The 19,779-nt window shown below is 41.9% G+C and overlaps 1 protein-coding gene across 1 annotated transcript in view; it reads left to right on the forward strand.

The window, feature by feature from the left end:
* The window catches only part of LOC137428897 (ubiquitin carboxyl-terminal hydrolase 14-like), an 82,572-nt gene that overhangs the window by 16,460 nt on the left and 46,333 nt on the right, over positions 1-19,779 (forward strand). Inside the window, exons 3-7 of the mRNA XM_078780792.1 lie at positions 7,033-7,065; positions 14,144-14,248; positions 14,540-14,643; positions 15,068-15,126; positions 17,837-17,967. Coding sequence (XP_078636918.1) covers positions 7,033-7,065; positions 14,144-14,248; positions 14,540-14,643; positions 15,068-15,126; positions 17,837-17,967 — 432 coding nt within the window. The remainder of the gene's footprint in view (positions 1-7,032; positions 7,066-14,143; positions 14,249-14,539; positions 14,644-15,067; positions 15,127-17,836; positions 17,968-19,779) is intronic.

A 19,779-nucleotide genomic window follows, 5' to 3' on the forward strand; every position in this document is an offset into this window, starting at 1 on the left:
GAAGGTCTTGTATTTGTTAGGAAGGTCTTGTGTTTGTTAGGAAGGTCTTGTGTTTGTTAGGAAGGTCTTGTGTTTATTAGGAAGGTCTTGTGTTTGTAAGCAATGTCTTGTGTTTGTTAGAAAGGTCTTGTGTTTGTGAGGGAGGTCTTGTGTTTGTTAGGAATGTCTTGTGTTTATTAGGAAGGTCTTGTATTTGTTAGGAAGGTCTTGTGTTTGTTCGGAATGTCTTGTGTTTATTAGGAAGGTCTTGTGTTTGTTAGGAATGTCTTGTGTTTGTTAGGAAGGTCTTGTGTTTGTTAGGAATGTATTGTGTTTATTAGGAAGGTTTTGTGTTTATTCGGAAGGTCTTGTATTTGTTAGGAAGGTCCTGTGTTTATTAGGAAGGTTTTGTGTTTATTCGGAAGGTCTTGTATTTGTTCGGAAGGTCTTGTATTTGTTAGGAAGGTCCTGTGTTTATTAGGAAGGTTTTGTGTTTATTCGGAAGGTCTTGTATTTGTTTGGAAGGTCTTGTGTTTATTAGGAAGGTTTTGTGTTTATTCGGAAGGTTTTGTGTTTATTCGGAAGGTCTTGTATTTGTTAGGAAGGTCCTGTGTTTATTAGGAAGGTTTTGTGTTTATTCGGAAGGTCTTGTATTTGTTTGGAAGGTCTTGTGTTTATTAGGAAGGTTTTGTGTTTATTCGGAAGGTCTTGTATTTGTTAGGAAGGTCTTGTATTTGTTAGGAAGGTCTTGTATTTGTTAGGAAGGTCTTGTGTTTGTTAGGAAGGTCTTGTGTTTGTTAGGAAGGTCTTGTGTTTATTAGGAAGGTCTTGTGTTTGTAAGCAATGTCTTGTGTTTGTTAGAAAGGTCTTGTGTTTGTGAGGGAGGTCTTGTGTTTGTTAGGAATGTCTTGTGTTTATTAGGAAGGTCTTGTATTTGTTAGGAAGGTCTTGTGTTTGTTCGGAATGTCTTGTGTTTATTAGGAAGGTCTTGTGTTTGTTAGGAATGTCTTGTGTTTGTGAGGGAGGTCTTGTATTTGTTAGGAAGGTCTTGTGTTTGTTAGGAAGGTCTAGTGTTTGTGAGGGAGGTCTTGTATTTGTTAGGAAGGTCTTGTGTTTGTTAGGAATGTCTTGTGTTTATTAGGAAGGTCTTGTATTTGTTAGGAAGGTCTTGTGTTTGTTAGGAATGTCTTGTGTTTATTAGGAAGGTCTTGTATTTGTTAGGAAGGTCTTGTATTTGTGAGGGAGGTCTTGTATTTGTTAGGAAGGTCTTGTGTTTATTAGGAAAGTCTTGTGTTTATTAGGAAGGTCTTGTGTTTGTTAGGAATGTCTTGTGTTTGTTAGGAAGGTCTTGTGTTTGTGAGGAAGGTTTTGTGTTTGTTAGGAAGGTCTTGTGTTTGTTAGGAATGTCTTGTATTTGTTAGGAAGGTCTTGTGTTTATAAGGAAGGTCTTGTGTTTGTTAGGAAGGTCTTGTATTTGTTAGGAATGTCTTGTGTTTATTAGGAAGGTCTTGTGTTTGTTAGGAAGGTTTTGTGTTTATTAGGAAGGTCTTGTGTTTGTTAGGAAGGTCTTGTGTTTATTAGGAAGGTCTTGTGTTTATTAGGAATGTCTTGTATTTGTTAGGAAGGTCTTGTGTTTGTTAGGAATGTCTTGTATTTGTTAGGAAGGTCTTGTATTTGTTAGGAATGTCTTGTATTTGTTAAGAAGGTCTTGTGTTTGTTAGGAATGTCTTGTATTTGTTAGGAAGGTCTTGTATTTGTTAGGAATGTCTTGTATTTGTTAGGAAGGTCTTGTGTTTGTTAGGAATGTCTTGTATTTGTTAGGAATGTCTTGTATTTGTTAGGAAGGTTTTGTGTTTGTTAGGAAGGTCTTGTGTTTGTTCGGAAGGTCTTGTATTTGTTAGGAATGTCTTGTGTTTGTTCGGAAGGTCTTGTGTTTGTTAGGAATGTCTTGTATTTGTTAGGAAGGTCTTGTTGTGTTTGTTAGGAAGGTCTTGTGTTTGTTAGGAAGGTCTTGTGTTTGTTAGGAAGGTCTTGTGTTTGTTAGGAAGGTCTTGTGTTTGTTCGGAAGGTCTTGTGTTTGTTCGGAAGGTCTTGTTGTGTTTGTTAGGAAGGTCTTGTATTTGTTAGGAAGGTCTTGTGTTTGTTAGGAAGGTCTTGTGTTTGTTCGGAAGGTCTTGTGTTTGTTAGGAAGGTCTTGTTGTGTTTGTTAGGAAGGTCTTGTTGTGTTTGTTAGGAAGGTCTTGTGTTTGTTAGGAAGGTCTTGTGTTTGTTAGGAAGGTCTTGTGTTTGTTAGGAAGGTCTTGTGTTTATTAGGAAGGTCTTGTGTTTGTTAGGAAGGTCTTGTGTTTGTTAGGAAGGTCTTGTGTTTGTTAGGAAGGTCTTGTGTTTGTTAGGAAGGTCTTGTTGTGTTTGTTAGGAAGGTCTTGTATTTGTTAGGAAGGTCTTGTGTTTGTTAGGAATGTCTTGTATTTGTTAGGAAGGTCTTGTATTTGTTATGAAGGTCTTGTTGTGTTTGTTAGGAAGGTCTTGTGTTTGTTAGGAAGGTCTTGTGTTTGTTAGGAAGGTCTTGTGTTTGTTCGGAATGTCTTGTGTTTGTTAGGAAGGTCTTGTTGTGTTTGTTAGGAAGGTCTTGTTGTGTTTGTTAGGAAGGTCTTGTATTTGTTAGTAAGGTCTTGTGTTTGTTAGGAAGGTCTTGTGTTTGTTCGGAAGGTCTTGTGTTTGTTAGGAAGGTCTTGTTGTGTTTGTTAGGAAGGTCTTGTTGTGTTTTTTAGGAAGGTCTTGTTGTGTTTGTTGGGAAGGTCTTGTGTTTGTTAGGAAGGTCTTGTGTTTGTTAGGAAGGTCTTGTGTTTGTTAGGAAGATCTTGTGTTTATTAGGAAGGTCTTGTGTTTATTAGGAAGGTCTTGTGTTTCTTAGGAATGTCTTGTGTTTGTTGGGAAGGTCTTGTGTTTGTTAGGAAGGTCTTGTGTTTGTTAGGAAGGTCTTGTGTTTGTTAGGAAGGTCTTGTGTTTGTTAGGAAGGTCTTGTGTTTGTTGGAAAGGTCTTGTGTTTGTGAGGGAGGTCTTGTGTTTGTTAGGAATGTCTTGTGTTTATTAGGAAGGTCTTGTATTTGTTAGGAAGGTCTTGTGTTTGTTAGGAATGTCTTGTGTTTGTTAGGAAGGTCTTGTGTTTGTTAGGAAGGTCTTGTGTTTGTTAGGAAGGTCTTGTGTTTGTTAGGAAGGTCTTGTGTTTGTTAGGAAGGTCTTGTATTTGTTAGGAAGGTCTTGTATTGGTTAGGAAGGTCTTGTATTGGTTAGGAAGGTCTTGTATTGGTTAGGAATGTCTTGTATTTGTTAGGAATGTCTTGTATTTGTTAGGAAAGTCTTGTATTTGTTAGGAATGTCTTGTGTTTGTTAGGAATGTCTTGTGTTTGTTAGGAAGGTCTTGTGTTTGTTAGGAAGGTCTTGTGTTTGTTCGGAATGTCTTGTGTTTGTTAGGAAGGTCTTGTTGTGTTTGTTAGGAAGGTCTTGTTGTGTTTGTTAGGAAGGTCTTGTATTTGTTAGGAAGGTCTTGTGTTTGTTAGGAAGGTCTTGTGTTTGTTAGGAAGGTCTTGTGTTTGTTCGGAAGGTCTTGTGTTTGTTCGGAAGGTCTTGTTGTGTTTGTTAGGAAGGTCTTGTTGTGTTTGTTAGGAAGGTCTTGTTGTGTTTGTTAGGAAGGTCTTGTGTTTGTTAGGAAGGTCTTGTGTTTGTTAGGAAGGTCTTGTGTTTGTTAGGAAGGTCTTGTGTTTATTAGGAAGGTCTTGTGTTTATTAGGAAGGTCTTGTGTTTCTTAGGAATGTCTTGTGTTTGTTGGGAAGGTCTTGTGTTTGTTAGGAAGGTCTTGTGTTTGTTAGGAAGGTCTTGTGTTTGTTAGGAAGGTCTTGTGTTTGTTAGGAAGGTCTTGTGTTTGTTGGAAAGGTCTTGTGTTTGTGAGGGAGGTCTTGTGTTTGTTAGGAATGTCTTGTGTTTATTAGGAAGGTCTTGTATTTGTTAGGAAGGTCTTGTGTTTGTTAGGAATGTCTTGTGTTTGTTAGGAAGGTCTTGTGTTTGTTAGGAAGGTCTTGTGTTTGTTAGGAAGGTCTTGTGTTTCTTAGGAAGGTCTTGTATTTGTTTGGAAGGTCTTGTATTTGTTAGGAAGGTCTTGTATTTGTTAGGAATGTCTTGTATTTGTTAGGAATGTCTTGTATTTGTTAGGAATGTCTTGTATTTGTTAGGAAGATCTTGTATTTGTTAGGAATGTCTTGTAATTGTTAGGAATGTGTTGTATTTGTTAGGAATGTCTTGTATTTGTTAGGAATGTCTTGTATTTGTGAGGAATGTCTTGTATTTGTTAGGAATGTCTTGTATTGGTTTGGAATGTCTTGTATTGGTTAGGAAGGTCTTGTGTTTGTTAGGAAGGTCTTGTGTTTGTTCGGAATGTCTGGTATTTGTTAGGAATGTCTTGTATTTGTTAGGAATGTCTTGTATTTGTTAGGAATGTCTTGTATTTGTTAGGAATGTCTTGTATTTGTTCGGAATGTGTGGTATTTGTTAGGAATGTCTTGTATTTGTTAGGAATGTCTTGTATTTGTTAGGAATGTCTTGTATTTGTTAGGAATGTCTTATATTTGTTAGGAATGTCTTGTATTTGTTAGGAATGTCTTGTATTTGTTAGGAATGTCTTGTATTTGTTAGGAATGTCTTGTATTTGTTAGGAATGTCTTGTATTTGTTAGGAATGTGTTGTATTTGTTAGGAATGTGTTGTATTTGTTAGGAATGTCTGTTATTTGTTAGGAATGTCTTGTATTTGTTAGGAATGTCTTGTATTTGTTCGGAATGTCTGGTATTTGTTAGGAATGTCTTGTATTTGTTAGGAATGTCTGGTATTTGTTAGGAATGTCTTGTATTTGTTAGGAATGTCTTGTATTTGTGAGGAATGTCTTGTATTTGTTAGGAATGTCTTGTATTTGTTAGGAATGTCTTGTATTTGTTAGGAATGTCTTGTATTTGTTAGGAATGTCTTGTGTTTGTTAGGAATGTCTTGTGTTTGTTAGGAATGTCTTGTATTTGTTCGGAATGTCTGGTATTTGTTCGGAATGTCTGGTATTTGTTAGGAAGGTCTTGTAGTTTGTTAGGAATGTCTTGTATTTGTTAGGAATGTCTTGTGTTTGTTAGGAATGTCTTGTGTTTGTTAGGAATGTCTTGTATTTGTTAGGAATGTCTTGTATTTGTTCGGAATGTCTGGTATTTGTTAGGAAGGTCTTGTAGTTTGTTAGGAATGTCTTGTATTTGTTAGGAATATCTTGTATTTGTTCGGAATGTCTGGTATTTGTTAGGAATGTCTTGTATTTGTTAGGAATGTCTTGTATTTGTTAGGAATGTCTTGTATTTGTTAGGAATGTCTTGTATTTGTTAGGAATGTCTTGTATTTGTTAGGAATGTCTTGTATTTGTAAGGAATGTCTTGTATTTGTTTGGAATGTCTTGTATTTGTTAGGAATGTCTTGTATTTGTTAGGAATGTCTTGTATTTGTTAGGAATGTGTTGTATTTGTTAGGAATGTCTGGTATTTGTTAGGAATGTCTTGTATTTGTTAGGAATGTCTTGTATTTGTTTGGAATGTCTGGTATTTGTTAGGAATGTCTTGTATTTGTTAGGAATGTCTGGTATTTGTTAGGAATGTCTTGTATTTGTTAGGAATGTCTTGTATTTGTGAGGAATGTCTTGTATTTGTTAGGAATGTCTTGTATTTGTTAGGAATGTCTTGTATTTGTTAGGAATGTCTTGTATTTGTTAGGAATGTCTTGTATTTGTTAGGAATGCCTTGTATTTGTTAGGAAGGTCTTGTGTTTGTTCGGAATGTCTTGTGTTTGTTAGGAAGGTCTTGTGTTTGTTAGGAAGGTCTTGTGTTTGTTAGGAAGGTCTTGTGTTTGTTAGGAAGGTCTTGTGTTTGTTAGGAAGGTCTTGTATTTGTTAGGAAGGTCTTGTATTTGTTAGGAATGTCTTGTGTTTGTTAGGAATGTCTTGTATTTGTTAGGAATGTCTTGTATTTGTTAGGAATGTCTTGTATTTGTTAGGAAGGTCTTGTATTTGTTAGGAATGTCTTGTATTTGTTAGGAATGACTTGTATTCGTTAGGAAGGTCTTGTATTCGTTAGGAATGTCTTGTATTTGTTAGGAATGTCTTGTATTTGTTAGGAATGTCTGGTATTTGTTAGGAATGTCTTGTATTTGTTAGGAATGTCTTGTATTTGTTAGGAATGTCTTGTATTTGTTAGGAATGTCTTGTATTTGTTAGGAATGTCTTGTATTTGTTAGGAATGTCTGGTATTTGTTAGGAATGTCTTGTATTTGTTAGGAATGTCTTGTATTTGTTGGGAAGGTCTTGTATTTGTTAGGAATGTCTTGTATTTGTTAGGAATGTCTTGTATTTGTTAGGAATGTCTTGTATTTGTTAGGAATGTCTTGTATTTGTTAGGAATGTCTGGTATTTGTTAGGAATGTCTTGTATTTGTTAGGAATGTCTTGTATTTGTTGGGAAGGTCTTGTATTTGTTAGGAATGTCTTGTATTTGTTACGAAGGTCTTGTATTTGTTAGGAATGTTTTGTATTTGTTAGGAATGTCTTGTATTTGTTAGGAATGTCTTGTATTTGTTAGGAATGTCTGGTATTTGTTAGGAATGTTTTGTATTTGTTAGGAATGTCTGGTATTTGTTAGGAATGTCTTGTGTTTATTAGGAGGGTCTTGTATTTGTTAGGAACGTCTTGTGTTTGTTAGGAAGGTCTTGTTGTGTTTGTTAGGAAGGTCTTGTTGTGTTTGTTAGGAATGTCTTGTATTTGTTAGGAATGTCTTGTATTTGTTAGGAATGTATTGTGTTTGTTTGGAAGGTTGAATTTCCTATTATGGATTATGTAAAGCCAGTCCTAACTGCCATAATATCGATCTTATTACAGTTCTACGTTTATGTTTTTGTTATTTTTGATTTGTCAAAGTTTGGCTTTGATTATTAGAGGTGCTAAGATGAATTATACTCTAATTCCTCCTCCTCTTTATTTCCAGGATGATGAATGGGGAAAATTCCAGATAAAAGATGTAAGTAAAAGAGGTTTTCTTATCGTAAAAGAAATTGCTCATACAGGACATACATATGAAATAGATATATAAACATGATGATGACATTGACACAATTAACTGAAGTACAAAGCACAGTTTCATTGGCCACTGCCACGGTAACACACACGATGAGAGAGAGAAGAAATCTTAATTTGTGGCAGACCTGGGAAGCTGGGACATGACATTTGCTGACAGATATATACAATCAAGCACACAGCCAAGCAATCTCCATTGACAAACGTTGGCAGTAGAATGGGCCGTACTGAAGAGCTCATTGACTTTCAACATGGCACCGTCATAGGATGCCACCTTTCCAACAAGTCAGTTCATCAAATTTCTGCCCTGCTCGAGCTGTCCCGGTCAACTGGCTGTCATTGTGAAGTGGAAACGTCTCGGAGCAACAACACTCAGCCATGAAGTGGTGGACCACACAAGCTCACATAATGGGACCGCCGAGTGCTGAAGCGCGTAGCGCGTAAAAATCGTCTTCTCGGTTGCAACACTCACTACCGAGTTCCAAACTTCTTCTGGAAGCAACGTCAGCACAACAACTGTTCATCGGGAGCTTCATTAAATGGGTTTCCATGGCCGAGCAACCACACACAAGCCGAAGATCACCAAGCGCAATGCCAAGTGTCGGCTGGAGTGGTATAAAGCTCACCACCATTGGACTCTGGAGCAGTGGAAACGCGTTCTCTGGCGTGATGAATCACGCTTCACCATCTGGCAGTCCGACGGACGAATCTGGGTTTGGCAGATGCCAGGAGAATTCTACCTGCCTGAACGCATAGTGCCAACTGTAAATTTTGGTGGAGGAGGGATGATGTTTGGGGCTGTTTTTCATGATTCGGGCTCAGCCCCTCAGCTCCAGTGAAAGGAAATCTTAACGCTACAGCATACAATGACATTCTAAAGACTTGGCTTGGCTAAAGACTTGGCTAAAGATGGTGGAAGAAGAAATGTGGGCAAGGGGGTTAACAAGGGTGAGATGTAGAAAATAGGGCAAAATGGAGAAGATTGTCATGGGCCCCGCAAGGCTAACCCCTGCTCTAGCAGGGAAAATGGCCTTAAAATGCCTGTTGTTGTTGTTGTTGTATACAATGACATTCTAGATGATTGTGTGCTTCCAAATTTGTGGCAACAGTTGTGGGGAAGGCCCTTTCTTGTTTCAGCATAACAATGCCACCGTGCACAAAGCAAAGTCCATACAGCAATAGTTTGCCGAGATCAGTATGGAAGAACTTGACAGGCCTGCACAGAGTCCTGACCTCAACCCCATCGAACACCTTTGGGATGAATTGGAACGCCGACTGTGAGCCAGGCCTAATCGACCAACATCAGTGCTCGACGTCACGAATGCTCTTGTGGCTGAATGGAATCAAATCCCCGCAGCAATGTTCCAACATCTAGTGGAAAGCCTTCCCAAAAGAGTGGAGGCTGTTATAGCAGCAAAGGGGAGGACCAACTCCATATTAATGCCCATGATTTTGGAATGAGATGTTCGACGAGCACATACGGGTGTGATGTTTGGATGTCCACATACTTTTGGCCATGTAGTGTATATATATATACAGTCACATGAAAAAGTAAGTACACCCCATGTAAAGTTTTGACTTTTTCAACATATTTCATCATACAGCTATTTTATCTTCATTTCAACAATATTGATAGATAAAGGTGAGCTCCTCACCACATACAAGGTTTTCATCCGCAGCTCAATGGAATACTGCTCTCCCCTCTGGGCTGGTGCTCCTGCCTCACACCTAGCTCGTCTTCACGCTGTTGAAACCAAAGCATTCCGAATCATTGGAATCTCCCGTGATGAAGCTACCTCCGAGGGCCTTTCACTCACTCACCGCAGGCAGGTTGGTGGTCTTTCCGTCTTCGACCGACTCCTCTCCGGCTTTGCCACCCCAGCTCTCTCTGGGCTCTGTCCCCCAAATATTCCTACAGGTCGCACAAGATCTGCTTGCAACCCTCTAATGGTTAAACTGCCAAAATCATGACTCTCTGCTCACCTTCACGCCTTCATTCCTCTTTTCTCCCGCCTCTGGAACAAACTCCCTCACTCTCTTCAACCCCACTCCTCCCTCCAGGTCTTTAAAACAGCTGTTCACCACCATCTCTTATCTTCCCCCATCCAAAACCTTGATCTTTTCTACCCCTGCTAATTTCACCCCAAATCCACTTTTTTGAAATACCAACTTCTTTCCTGGAAGTCCTTGGTGTCCTTGTGTTTTATACTTCTCCCCCCCCCCCCTTCCCACGCCTCCTCCCTCCCACACATCTCCCGATGTCCCTGCTCTCAAATGTTGTGTTGTGTGCTTCCCCTTCTCTCCCCATCTTGTCTACCACTCCCTCTTTTTATATATTTTGTTTGTCTGTTTGATTTGTTTGTGTGATAGATGTTAGCTCTTTCACGAGCCTCGATTCTGTATACAAAAAAAAAGAAAAAAAAAAAGGCAATATAATATAACAAATATCATGAAACATTTACATTTTGTAGTCCATTGTATAATTTAAATAAACATAAATGCAAATTTCACATGTGGAAAAAGTAAGTACACCTCGACATTTATCACTACTTCAAATACCTAAAATTAGAATCAGGTGCACCAGCTCAGGTGCAAATGATAGAACATCGTTAGAGAGGATCTTGGAGGAACCTGTCTTATTTAAACCTCAGACATTTAGTTTGGTTTGCTCTTTGTTGTTGAAGTGTGCGGCGTCACCATGCCTAGATCAAAAGAGCTCTGAGGCCTTCAGAAAGAAGGTTATAGATGCCCACGAGTCTGGGGAGGGATTTAAAAAGATCTCTAAACAATTAGAAATCAATCATTCGATTGTCCGGAAGATCATCTACAAGTGGAGAAGATTCCAAACAACTGCCAACTTGTTCAGGCCAGGCCGCCCCAGCAGGTTCAGCCCGAGAGCAGACCGCAAGATACTGAAAGAAGTCTCTAAGAACCCCAGAATGTCATCACGGGACCTACAGGTACCTCTTGCCACTGTTGATGTCAAAGTGCACGAGTCTACCATAAGAAAGAGGCTGCACAAATTTGATCTACATGGGAGGTGTGCCAGGAGTAAACCTTTGCTGTCCAGAAAACAACAGGGCAAGACTAAAGTTTGCCAATGAACACCTCGGCAAGGACCAGCACTTCTGGAACAATGTGCTCTGGACAGATGAGTCAAAGGTAGAGCTATTTGGCCACAGTACCAGAAGACATGTTTGGCGAAAACCAAACACAGCATTTGACCACAAGAACCTGATACCAACTGTAAAGCATGGTGGTGGAAATATTATGGTTTGGGGCAGCTTTGCTGCATCTTGGCCTGGGCAGCTCACCATCATAGAATCCACTATGAATTCTTCATTGTATCAGAGGGTGCTTGAGGATAATGTGAGACCATCTGTCGGAAAGTTCAAGCTCAACCGAAGGTGGACCTTGCAACATGACAATGACCCTAAACATACCAGTAAATCCACCAAGGAATGGCTGAAAAGAAAGAAATGGAGGGTTCTGGAATGGCCAAGTCAAAGCCCGGATCTAAATCCCATCGAGATGTTGTGGGGGGATTTGAAACGAGCTGTGCATGCAAGAAACCCCTCAAACATCGCACAGCTGAAAGAATTCTGCATGGAGGAGTGGGCAAAAATTTCTCCCAGTCGATGTCAGAGACTGGTAGACAGTTATAAGAAATGCCTACTTGAGATTGTTTCTGCCAACGGAGGCAATACCACCTATTAGAGCCAAGGGTGTACTTACTTTTTCCACATGTGAAATTTGCATTTATGTTTATTTAAATTATACAATGGACTTAAAATGTAAATGGTTCATGATATTTGTTATATTATATCACCTTTTTCTATCAATATTGTTGAAATGAAGATCAAATAGCTGTATGTTGAAATATGTTGAAAAAGGCAAAACTTTACATGGGGTGTACTTACTTTTTCACGTGACTGTATAGATATATTTATATATATATTGTTACGTATCTCAAACGTCAGCTCTCCCCTTATCAAGAGGGGGTTAATCCCCTTGTCTTTGATCTGGCCGACGCGACCCTGGAAGTTATGATGTCACTTCCGGACGACGTTAACTAGGGTTGTAAGCCGTCCTCTTCTTACCTACTTATTAACACCGCCCAGTAAGCAAGGAAATAACTCCCGCTCGAACCACGGATATGGTGGGATATGCCGAGCGGATAGCAATCCGCGATCCGAGCTGTTAACAGGTGACTAGACCCGATTATAGCAGTTCCGAATCGTGCCACGCTTACCCAATGAGAGAAAGGACGGATGCGATCGGATAAGAGGAAACCAGGAAGAACAAGGTAATTTATTACAAATGTACAGAAAGAAGAGGAAACTAAAGAAATGTACAAGATAGAAAGAGGAAGGAGAAGTACACAGGGCAATCTTAATTACAGGCTTAACCTATTTCCCTGGACAAACGGCCCGTCTCACACACACAGACACTCACACGGGGAATTGCAGATGGTAGGTTGGAAGGTCACCAGCGCGTCCAGGCTCCAGCCCGGCTCCGGTCCAGGCTCCGGTCCAGTGGACGAAACCCGGCAGGCAGCTCTGCGTGTAGCGTAACGCGAACGGACAGTTATAATGACGGGGGGGGGGGGGGGGGGGGAAGGCTGGTACTAGCGTACGTAATAGGCGCACGACCCGTGCCAAATGCCCCCTCTCCAATGTCCTTCTTTGAACTCCCAATGCCAGCGAGCCCTCTTTGATCAAGCGCATATACTCTCACGTTCTTCGTAATCACGACAGTCCTTGGCCGTCATTCTTTAATCAGCGCCAGCGAGTAAGTCCTCTTTTAATCAATCTTCCACTCGAGTGCTTAGCGAGAGTTCTCCGAGAGTCCTGTACGAGAGTCCTTTCAAAAGCCAACCTTCCAATGAGTCCTTTTAAAAGCCAACCTTCCACTGAGTCCTTCTCAATGCGAGCTCTTCTCATCAGTCCTGTAAAAGGACTTTGTGCGCTCGCTTTTATAATCCAGCCAGCAATCGCTCCGCCAGCCCAAAAGCCATGCCTATCAGGCGACGTCCCTCCAGCCCTGGTTGGCTGGTTATGGCTTACCGGCCCCACCCTGATGGCTGGGTGACGTGGCCACACCTTCTTCCTGGTGCTCCGCCCCTTATTTCCAGGCCTCATCTCGTGGCTTATGGCGGCGTTGAGCGAGCTTACGGGCAGCTAAGGCTGCTGCTGCTGGCCAAGGAGCGCACCAAATTGGAAAGGGCCATGGGGTACAGATTGGGAAGCGTGCTTAATGGCGTCGATTGGAGAGGGAGGCTGGCAAAATGGACGAATGGGGCCTACTCCTTATCTGATTGACACAATGCAGATTCAACTATTGGAAACATGGCCTTATCTATACACATACTAATGAAATAACTGATGTCCTATGGTGACCTACGTGTTGCTTGTGGCCTAACTATGGGGTGCTACCTTTAACCTTTAATGATGTGATATTTACAAGAGTGTGGGTTCTCAAAACCGCAACAATATATTGGTTGAGGCCAAAATACGTGGCCCGTGAAGCCGTACCTTTGTCCATTCGTATGGTTGTATGACGATATGTCTATTAATTACGTACTATTGGAAAGTACCTTTTAAACCTTTTGACCTTATAACCCTAAGACCCTTTAGAACCCCGAAGACCCCTATGACCCCATAAGATTCCTTAAACCCTTTATAACCACAAGACCCCCAAGACCCTTTTAGACCTGTTAGACCCCTAATACACTTTAGACATTTTATAAACCTAAGACCCTTAAGACTCCCAAGACTCCTTACATCCCTATGACCACTTAGACCCCCGAGACCCCTAAGACACTTTAAGACCCCAAGACCCCTTAAACCCCTATGACCCCTTAATCCCCTTAGATCCCTCTGACTCCTTAGACACCTAGGATTCTTAAGACCCCTCAGACGCTTTATAACCATAAGACCATTAAAGAATAAAGACCCTTTAAGCCCCCTAAAGCCCCATTAGGACCCTAAGACCATGTAGACCCCATTATAATTCTTAGTCCCATAAGACGCTATAGACCCCGTTAGACCTTCTGCCTGAGGGCCTTCTGCAATAACACTTGAGGGTCACCAGTCATAATCAAAAGGCCCCTCCATCAGTAAACCACCTCAGTACCAAGCTAAAAGTGTGCAAAATAGAATTCATTCATTAAATTTCTTTCTTTTTTTCAGGTTCTGCTCATCTTGGTTCGTGACATAGTAGTGTGGGCACCAATTTGAATAAAGTGGCTTGTATTAAGATTCTGTTCATGCATTAGTGTATATACCTTGAAAACGTATTTATTTGGCTAGAGGGGACCTTTGGGTGCCTGGTTGTCATCCTCTGAAGGTTTCAATAACCGTCTTATGAGCATATTCATGTGGCACGTCAAGTACGCGATTCGCGATATTTCAAAATTTGATACATTTCTACATACAGGCACAAATAGTTACTCTAGATATACACAGATGGTACCAAATTGTGGATAATCATGCCCCATATGCATATGAAACCCATATATCGTGATAATCCAGTTTTCCACCCTTCAGGAAACCAAAAACGAAGTTTCTTTTTTGTAATGAAATTTTTTGTTTCGGTTCAAGCTTCGACATCTTGTAAAATTGATCATAGCTTCCAAGAATGAAGTCCCATGGAGGAGTTTGATGCATTAAAATTATCCCAACAAATTACCCGACATGCCAGAGCACAAAAATCATGGATTATTTAGAACCAGTGTACCCTAGCTTCAACAAATGTAATGTTGCCCCCATATTTTCATCACCCAATGTCTTGCAGTAGCTTGGTGTCTTTCAATAATTCAGGTATGTCTTTCAAGCTGTTTGCTTGCCATACCCACAGAACTGACTGACTGTATCTGTCCCTGCGAATGCCGAGGACATTGTTGACGACCTCAGGATCCAGATTTGTGTGCGCGCAAATTTTGCACGTCTTTTTATTATTTTTTTTTTGCAAAATCCAGATTTGCACGTGTATGGACCCATGAGATGTTCTCCTCACCTCAGGGCTCAACGTTGTTACTCATGGGATCTGTTGAAGAGCTGCCCAGTGCTCCAGCCGAGAGACCAACGTTTGTGGAGGACTTCTCCGAAGCTCACCTTGCAAATGTGGTTCGTTTAACTGCTGCCTCTTCTTTGCTTCATCATTTGTCTCCTTCCCATGGTGGAACTTTGTCCATTCAGTGTTTTCTCACTTTCTTCTGTCGTTTTAACAAAATACACGACTGACTGCCCACTGCTCACTCGGCGCGACTTTTCTGTTCACACAATTTACTGAACGTGAGTTATGAGTTTCCTGTCGGTACAGTAATTTCGGCGATTTAATTTTTTTACAAGACATGGTTGAATCAATACTGAGACTTGATGGTATAACACATACATGTGGTGCTATATTTCCTATAGATGGATTTACCCACCGGCTTGGTGAACCTGGGAAACACCTGCTACCTGAACGCTACGGTGCAGTGTCTGCGCAGAGTTCCAGAACTAAGAGAGGCACTCAAAAGGTATCTGTGGAGTCTGCACTATTGTTGTGCCAGGGGATTTTCATGGTGGGCTGGTAGTCGTATGGTGAAGCAGATTTTCAAGGTGGTTTAGCTGTTATACAGTGAGACAACCTTTTCCTTCAATGCGGCTGACCACCGACACCATCTCTCCTATAATTTGCTTATCTCTTACAACCAGTTTGTTTAACGACCAGGCCATTTCAACCTTGGATATATTACTCCTTCTGAAACAGTAGTGGATGTAAAGGGGTAGCAGTTAGTTGTGTTTGTTGTCTAGAGAACAGTGGGGGCATCGCATGTGGACCCCCAAAATGCTTTGCACTTGTATTAATTTATTTTGTATATCAAACTTCGGCCTATGGAAGAGTGATAATTGTTGTCAAAATTGCTTCTGGTAATCTTGAAATTCATTATATTTCTGCAGGTACAAAGGATCCGTGCAGACTACAGCTATCGCCAATTCAGCGGAGTCTATCACAGCAGGTAAGAGCAGGCCGGAGCCATTTTGTGCTGCACATATGTTGTTACCATCCTGTTTTATTCATTATTATCATCATTTGTTGACATTATTCATCATCGACTTCCGGGACACAAACATGTGGCCTTTTGAATACCAAGGACCCACATCGTCAATCCCCTCACTCATGTAGCTGCTGCCAAGAAAACGTGTGGTTTCAATAAACGAAGCCAATCCACTAGGTGGGGGTGAAGTAGTTTGGAAATCTAGGGTGCTGACTAGCTGAATGCTCTATGGAGAGGGCATGCTGAAGCCGCTTTTGTAGCAAAGTGCTAACTGAACATCATTTTTAAAATATTGTCCTGTCCACAGCTGGTTGCCACCGAGCCGAGGGCGGATGAGCCGAACCAAGCTTTAACCCCCGAGGAAATCCAATTATGGCGGTTCTGACGCGCCCGGGACCGAAGAACCACCAAGCGTTTATTCTCATGAAACTCATGGGTTTATTCCGAAATCCCACCAATAACAACACAACAAAAATGTAACAATAATTATTTACAACAACATAAGGCGCGGAATGAGAATAAATAAAAGAAGTGCTGAGGTAAAAATGCTACAGCGAGGTGCCTCCACACAGACATAAAAACACGCACAGGGTGAAGTAAGAAAATTAAAGACACGCTCCGGTACTCAGCTGGACCAAATGGATCATGTGGTAAGTCAGCAGCCGTAGAAGGCCGAAACCACACAGGCGGGAAACCCGGCAAAATGGCGGCAACATCGAACGCCGCAGGCACCTGGGATTGAGGCGAGTGGCGTAGACGGCCCTCTTTCTCTCCGGTCTCTCAAAGTTCCACAATCCTTTTCTTTGTGTGACCAATGAGATCCTCCTGCTTCTGGGGAAGGACAGCGTGGCCTTCAGCACACCAGCACACCTCAACACGGTCACACTACCAAAAATCCTCTCAGAGACTCTGAAACCTTCTTTCTACCCTGCCTAACTTCACACTCACCCCACCCACGTCATCGGCGGTGTCATTCCGGAGTGGTGGGTGGGGAGGGCGTGGCCTGCCGGCCATGTCCCCCCCTCCCTCCCCCCATCAAACCATTGTAGCTCCGCCTCTACTATGCGGGTCCTTGCCTTATCGTGTCCATTGGAGCATGAATAACTTGGCCGGGCGATGTTATGATTGTTAGGAATGGCCACAGAGGGTATCATGAACAGGGGAAATGACCCTTAATCCCGACTACAAATTAACACAGCATCACCCCCCATATGATGCACATTTAAACACAACCATAAGCTACATAAGCTACGACTTATTACATCGAAATGCTCCAACATGTCACACGGTCCATACTATACCTATTCAATCCTACCTTTCCTATGGTATTCTCTAACCGACCCCCATAAACGTAACAATATTGAACAGTGATCAAATCTTTTTTAGCAAATTGGTGCCATCCTGAAGTAGTTTTAACTGAGAGTGACAAAGGTTAAGTATCATCATGGCTTGTTAAGCTGTGATGGTGTAATTGCTTGGCCAATATGAGGGACAGAACACACCCAACAATATGGAAGGATTGCCCCAGTGCGCAAACACACCCAGCATGTGGCACTGTGCGTCCGCAGCGTGTGACATGGTGCGGCATGGGACCCTCCCCTACACTTTGGTGTGGGGCTCAACGCCCCAGGTGGTGGTGCAGAACTCCTGCAGGGTGCAACGTGAAGTGGTCCCCAGAATGCAGTGCAGAGCAGTCCCTGGAGTGTGGCATGCAGCGTCTCCATATTGCGGTGTGGAGCGACCCCAGAGTACGGAACACACACTGAACATGCGGGGAGCACATAATTTTGTGGTAGCAACCGGTAAAACGGAATTCATCTTAAGGAGGTTTCTAGAATGAAAACCGTTATAATTTTCAGATTTAAAAATTCTCAGTTTGTGAACTTTGACTTTTGCCTCATTTTCATGTCTGTGCTTTGACTTAACAATGGTTTCACAGCCTGGCAAGCCATTGGATTGTACATATTGTGCTTTCCAAAGCAACTGGAAGTTTCTTGATTTAGAGCAGGGGTCCGCAAACCTTATGGCCTGAGTGCCAGATCCGGCCTGCAAAGAGATTTTGTCCGCACCCGCATAGACACATTTGGTTCGGACTTCAGACCCGAGGAATGCTTTGCACTCTGCCGTGCTACATGCAAAAATGCAGGCACAGACGTCGCACAACAGACTGACATAATTCCAGTTTTCTTGATGCCTCACTTCCTGTGTACCTCACTTCCTGTGTACCACACTTCCTGTGTCCTGGGATCATTACTGTATAAAAGCGGGTCAGCCGATGGCATGCGGGCTGCCTACAATCCGCTCCATGCTTCGTTCCTTCTTCAGGACTTCAAGCCCTGCTTAGGCCTCTTCTTGTGCACCTGGCCACCATTGTGTTGATTAAAGCCTACCCAAAGGCCTACTTGTCTTTTCTGCTCTGCTATGCCACAACACAGACCAACACGAAAACCATACAATTCCATGTTTAAACTGTATGCAGACCTCACTTTTGGCAATGAACTGCAAATTAAAAACAAACTCTTCTAATCTCGAATGACTTCTGGTTATGGTTTTGGCCCGCACCCGGACAGCCCTATGATGATCGGGCCCACCACTAGAAAAAGGTTGCCATCCACTGATTTAGAGCATGACATGTAAATCTTCCTAATGTCGGATGTGGTGAGGCATGCAGCCCTGCGGGATCTGTTTGATTCCCTGGAACGAGATGGCCAGGCTGTTCCTCCCATCATCCTGCTGCAGCGACTGCAATCAGCCTGTCCGCAGTTTGCTCAGAAGGGGGACAGGGACGAGTACATGCTGCAGGTAATCAGTGATCAATGAGCCTGGACAGTTCACTGCGCCATTGCAGGGTGTCGCTGAGGCAACCTTCAACCAGGGCAGGAATATTGAATTTGGGAGTGCACTGCCACACAATAGCTTGCTCTTTTCGAAATGTACTTTTCACAAAACGATATTATCATTCTATAGAATTTATGTAGCTCTTACTTCTTTTACCACTTCTTGGCACATGTAGTAAAACCGTATTATGTGCTGCCTTTCGTACATTGTGGTATTTTCCATTGTTGTTGCATCTGCAGGATGTTTAGGCCAAGGTTTTTTTTCAGCACAAGCTCAATATTCATTAATGCAGTATCAATGTTGCATTTAATGGACTAGCAACGGTACCCACCCTATGGGCGGGGCTTCAATTGGGAGGCCCAAATGAAAAAGCAAAATATCACAAATTGAAGGCTTTTTTATTTTAAACGATTTATATAAACATCTGTTAAATCATATCACACGCAAATCATCAAAATCTAAACAGTATTTGTAGAATTTCAATAAAAGCCACATCACTGTTCATATCGGTAAATATTATTCCATCGTGTTTGGAAAAACTGGAAAATTGGAAAATTGGAAAAAAAATTGGAAAAACAATATAGCCTATTTTACTCCAGGGGGTCCCAGGATTACCCACCCAAAATTTCGTTGCGATCGGTTCAGCCGTTTTTGCGGTACTTGGGAACGGACAGACAGACATTTGGTGAATTATAGTAAGATTGGGTTTTTCAATGGATTGGGTCCTTCAACTGTAGACTTTGTCCTTCAGATATCCCTAAAGATAGAAATCTGATGAGTGCGGGGCCCATTCACAGCAACTGATGATTCTGTCACCGGGAATTTTATGTACCTCAATGTATTTATGTTGGAATTGGAATTGTTTAATACTAGGGCATGCCCGTACTATATATAAGCTAGGACGTGCCCGTACGTGGGTGCCCGTTCCTTGCCAAAAAAAAAAAAAAAAAAAAAATTTGTGTAGGGGTGTGTGTGTGTAAACATCCTAGGGCGTGCCCGTACGTGGGTGCAAAAAAACATGCGTGCAAACAACAACAACAAAAAAAAACTTTGAAACCACGTGGCAGTAACGACCACAGAACCCCCCCCCCTCTATTTACATGAATGGTTTGGTCCATTCGCAACGACCACAGAACCCCCCCTCTATTTACATGCAATGGTTTGGTCCAAAGCGAACGGTTTGGTCCATTCGATGTGATTCGATGATTCGATGTGAACGGTTTGGTCCATTCGCAACGACCACAGAACCCCCCCCTCTATTTACATGAATGGTTTGGTCCATTCGCAAAGCCAAAGCGAACGACCACAGAACCCCCCCCTCTATTTACATGAATGGTTTGGTCCATTCGCAAAGCCAAAGCGAACGACCACAGAACCCCCCCCCCCCCCCCCTCTATTTACATGAATGGTTTGGTCCATTCGCAACGCCAAAGCGAACGGCGAACGGCTAAATCGCCATAGCTCGGTAAGTACTTGTCCGATTAATTTAAAACCTTGAAAAGGCACATCCTCGGGTCCCCAGCAATATACCTGGCAAGTTTCAAGTATATCGGACCCGTGGTTGTCGAGAAACAGCGGTCACAGACACACAGACACACAGACACACAGACACACAGACACACAGACACACAGACACACAGAGATTACTGGAATTATAGATAGATGTATTTATTAATGTATTTAATATGGAATTTTATGTGTATTCGTCAATACACAGATATTTACATTTGTGAGCGTTGAGCACATTTAAATAACAATTTGAAGTGTGGGGAGTGG

Source organism: Myxine glutinosa, chromosome 6, assembly GCF_964187855.1.
Source record: "Myxine glutinosa chromosome 6, kmMyxGlut1.1, whole genome shotgun sequence".
In the NCBI taxonomy this organism is placed as follows: Eukaryota; Metazoa; Chordata; class Myxini; order Myxiniformes; family Myxinidae; genus Myxine; species Myxine glutinosa.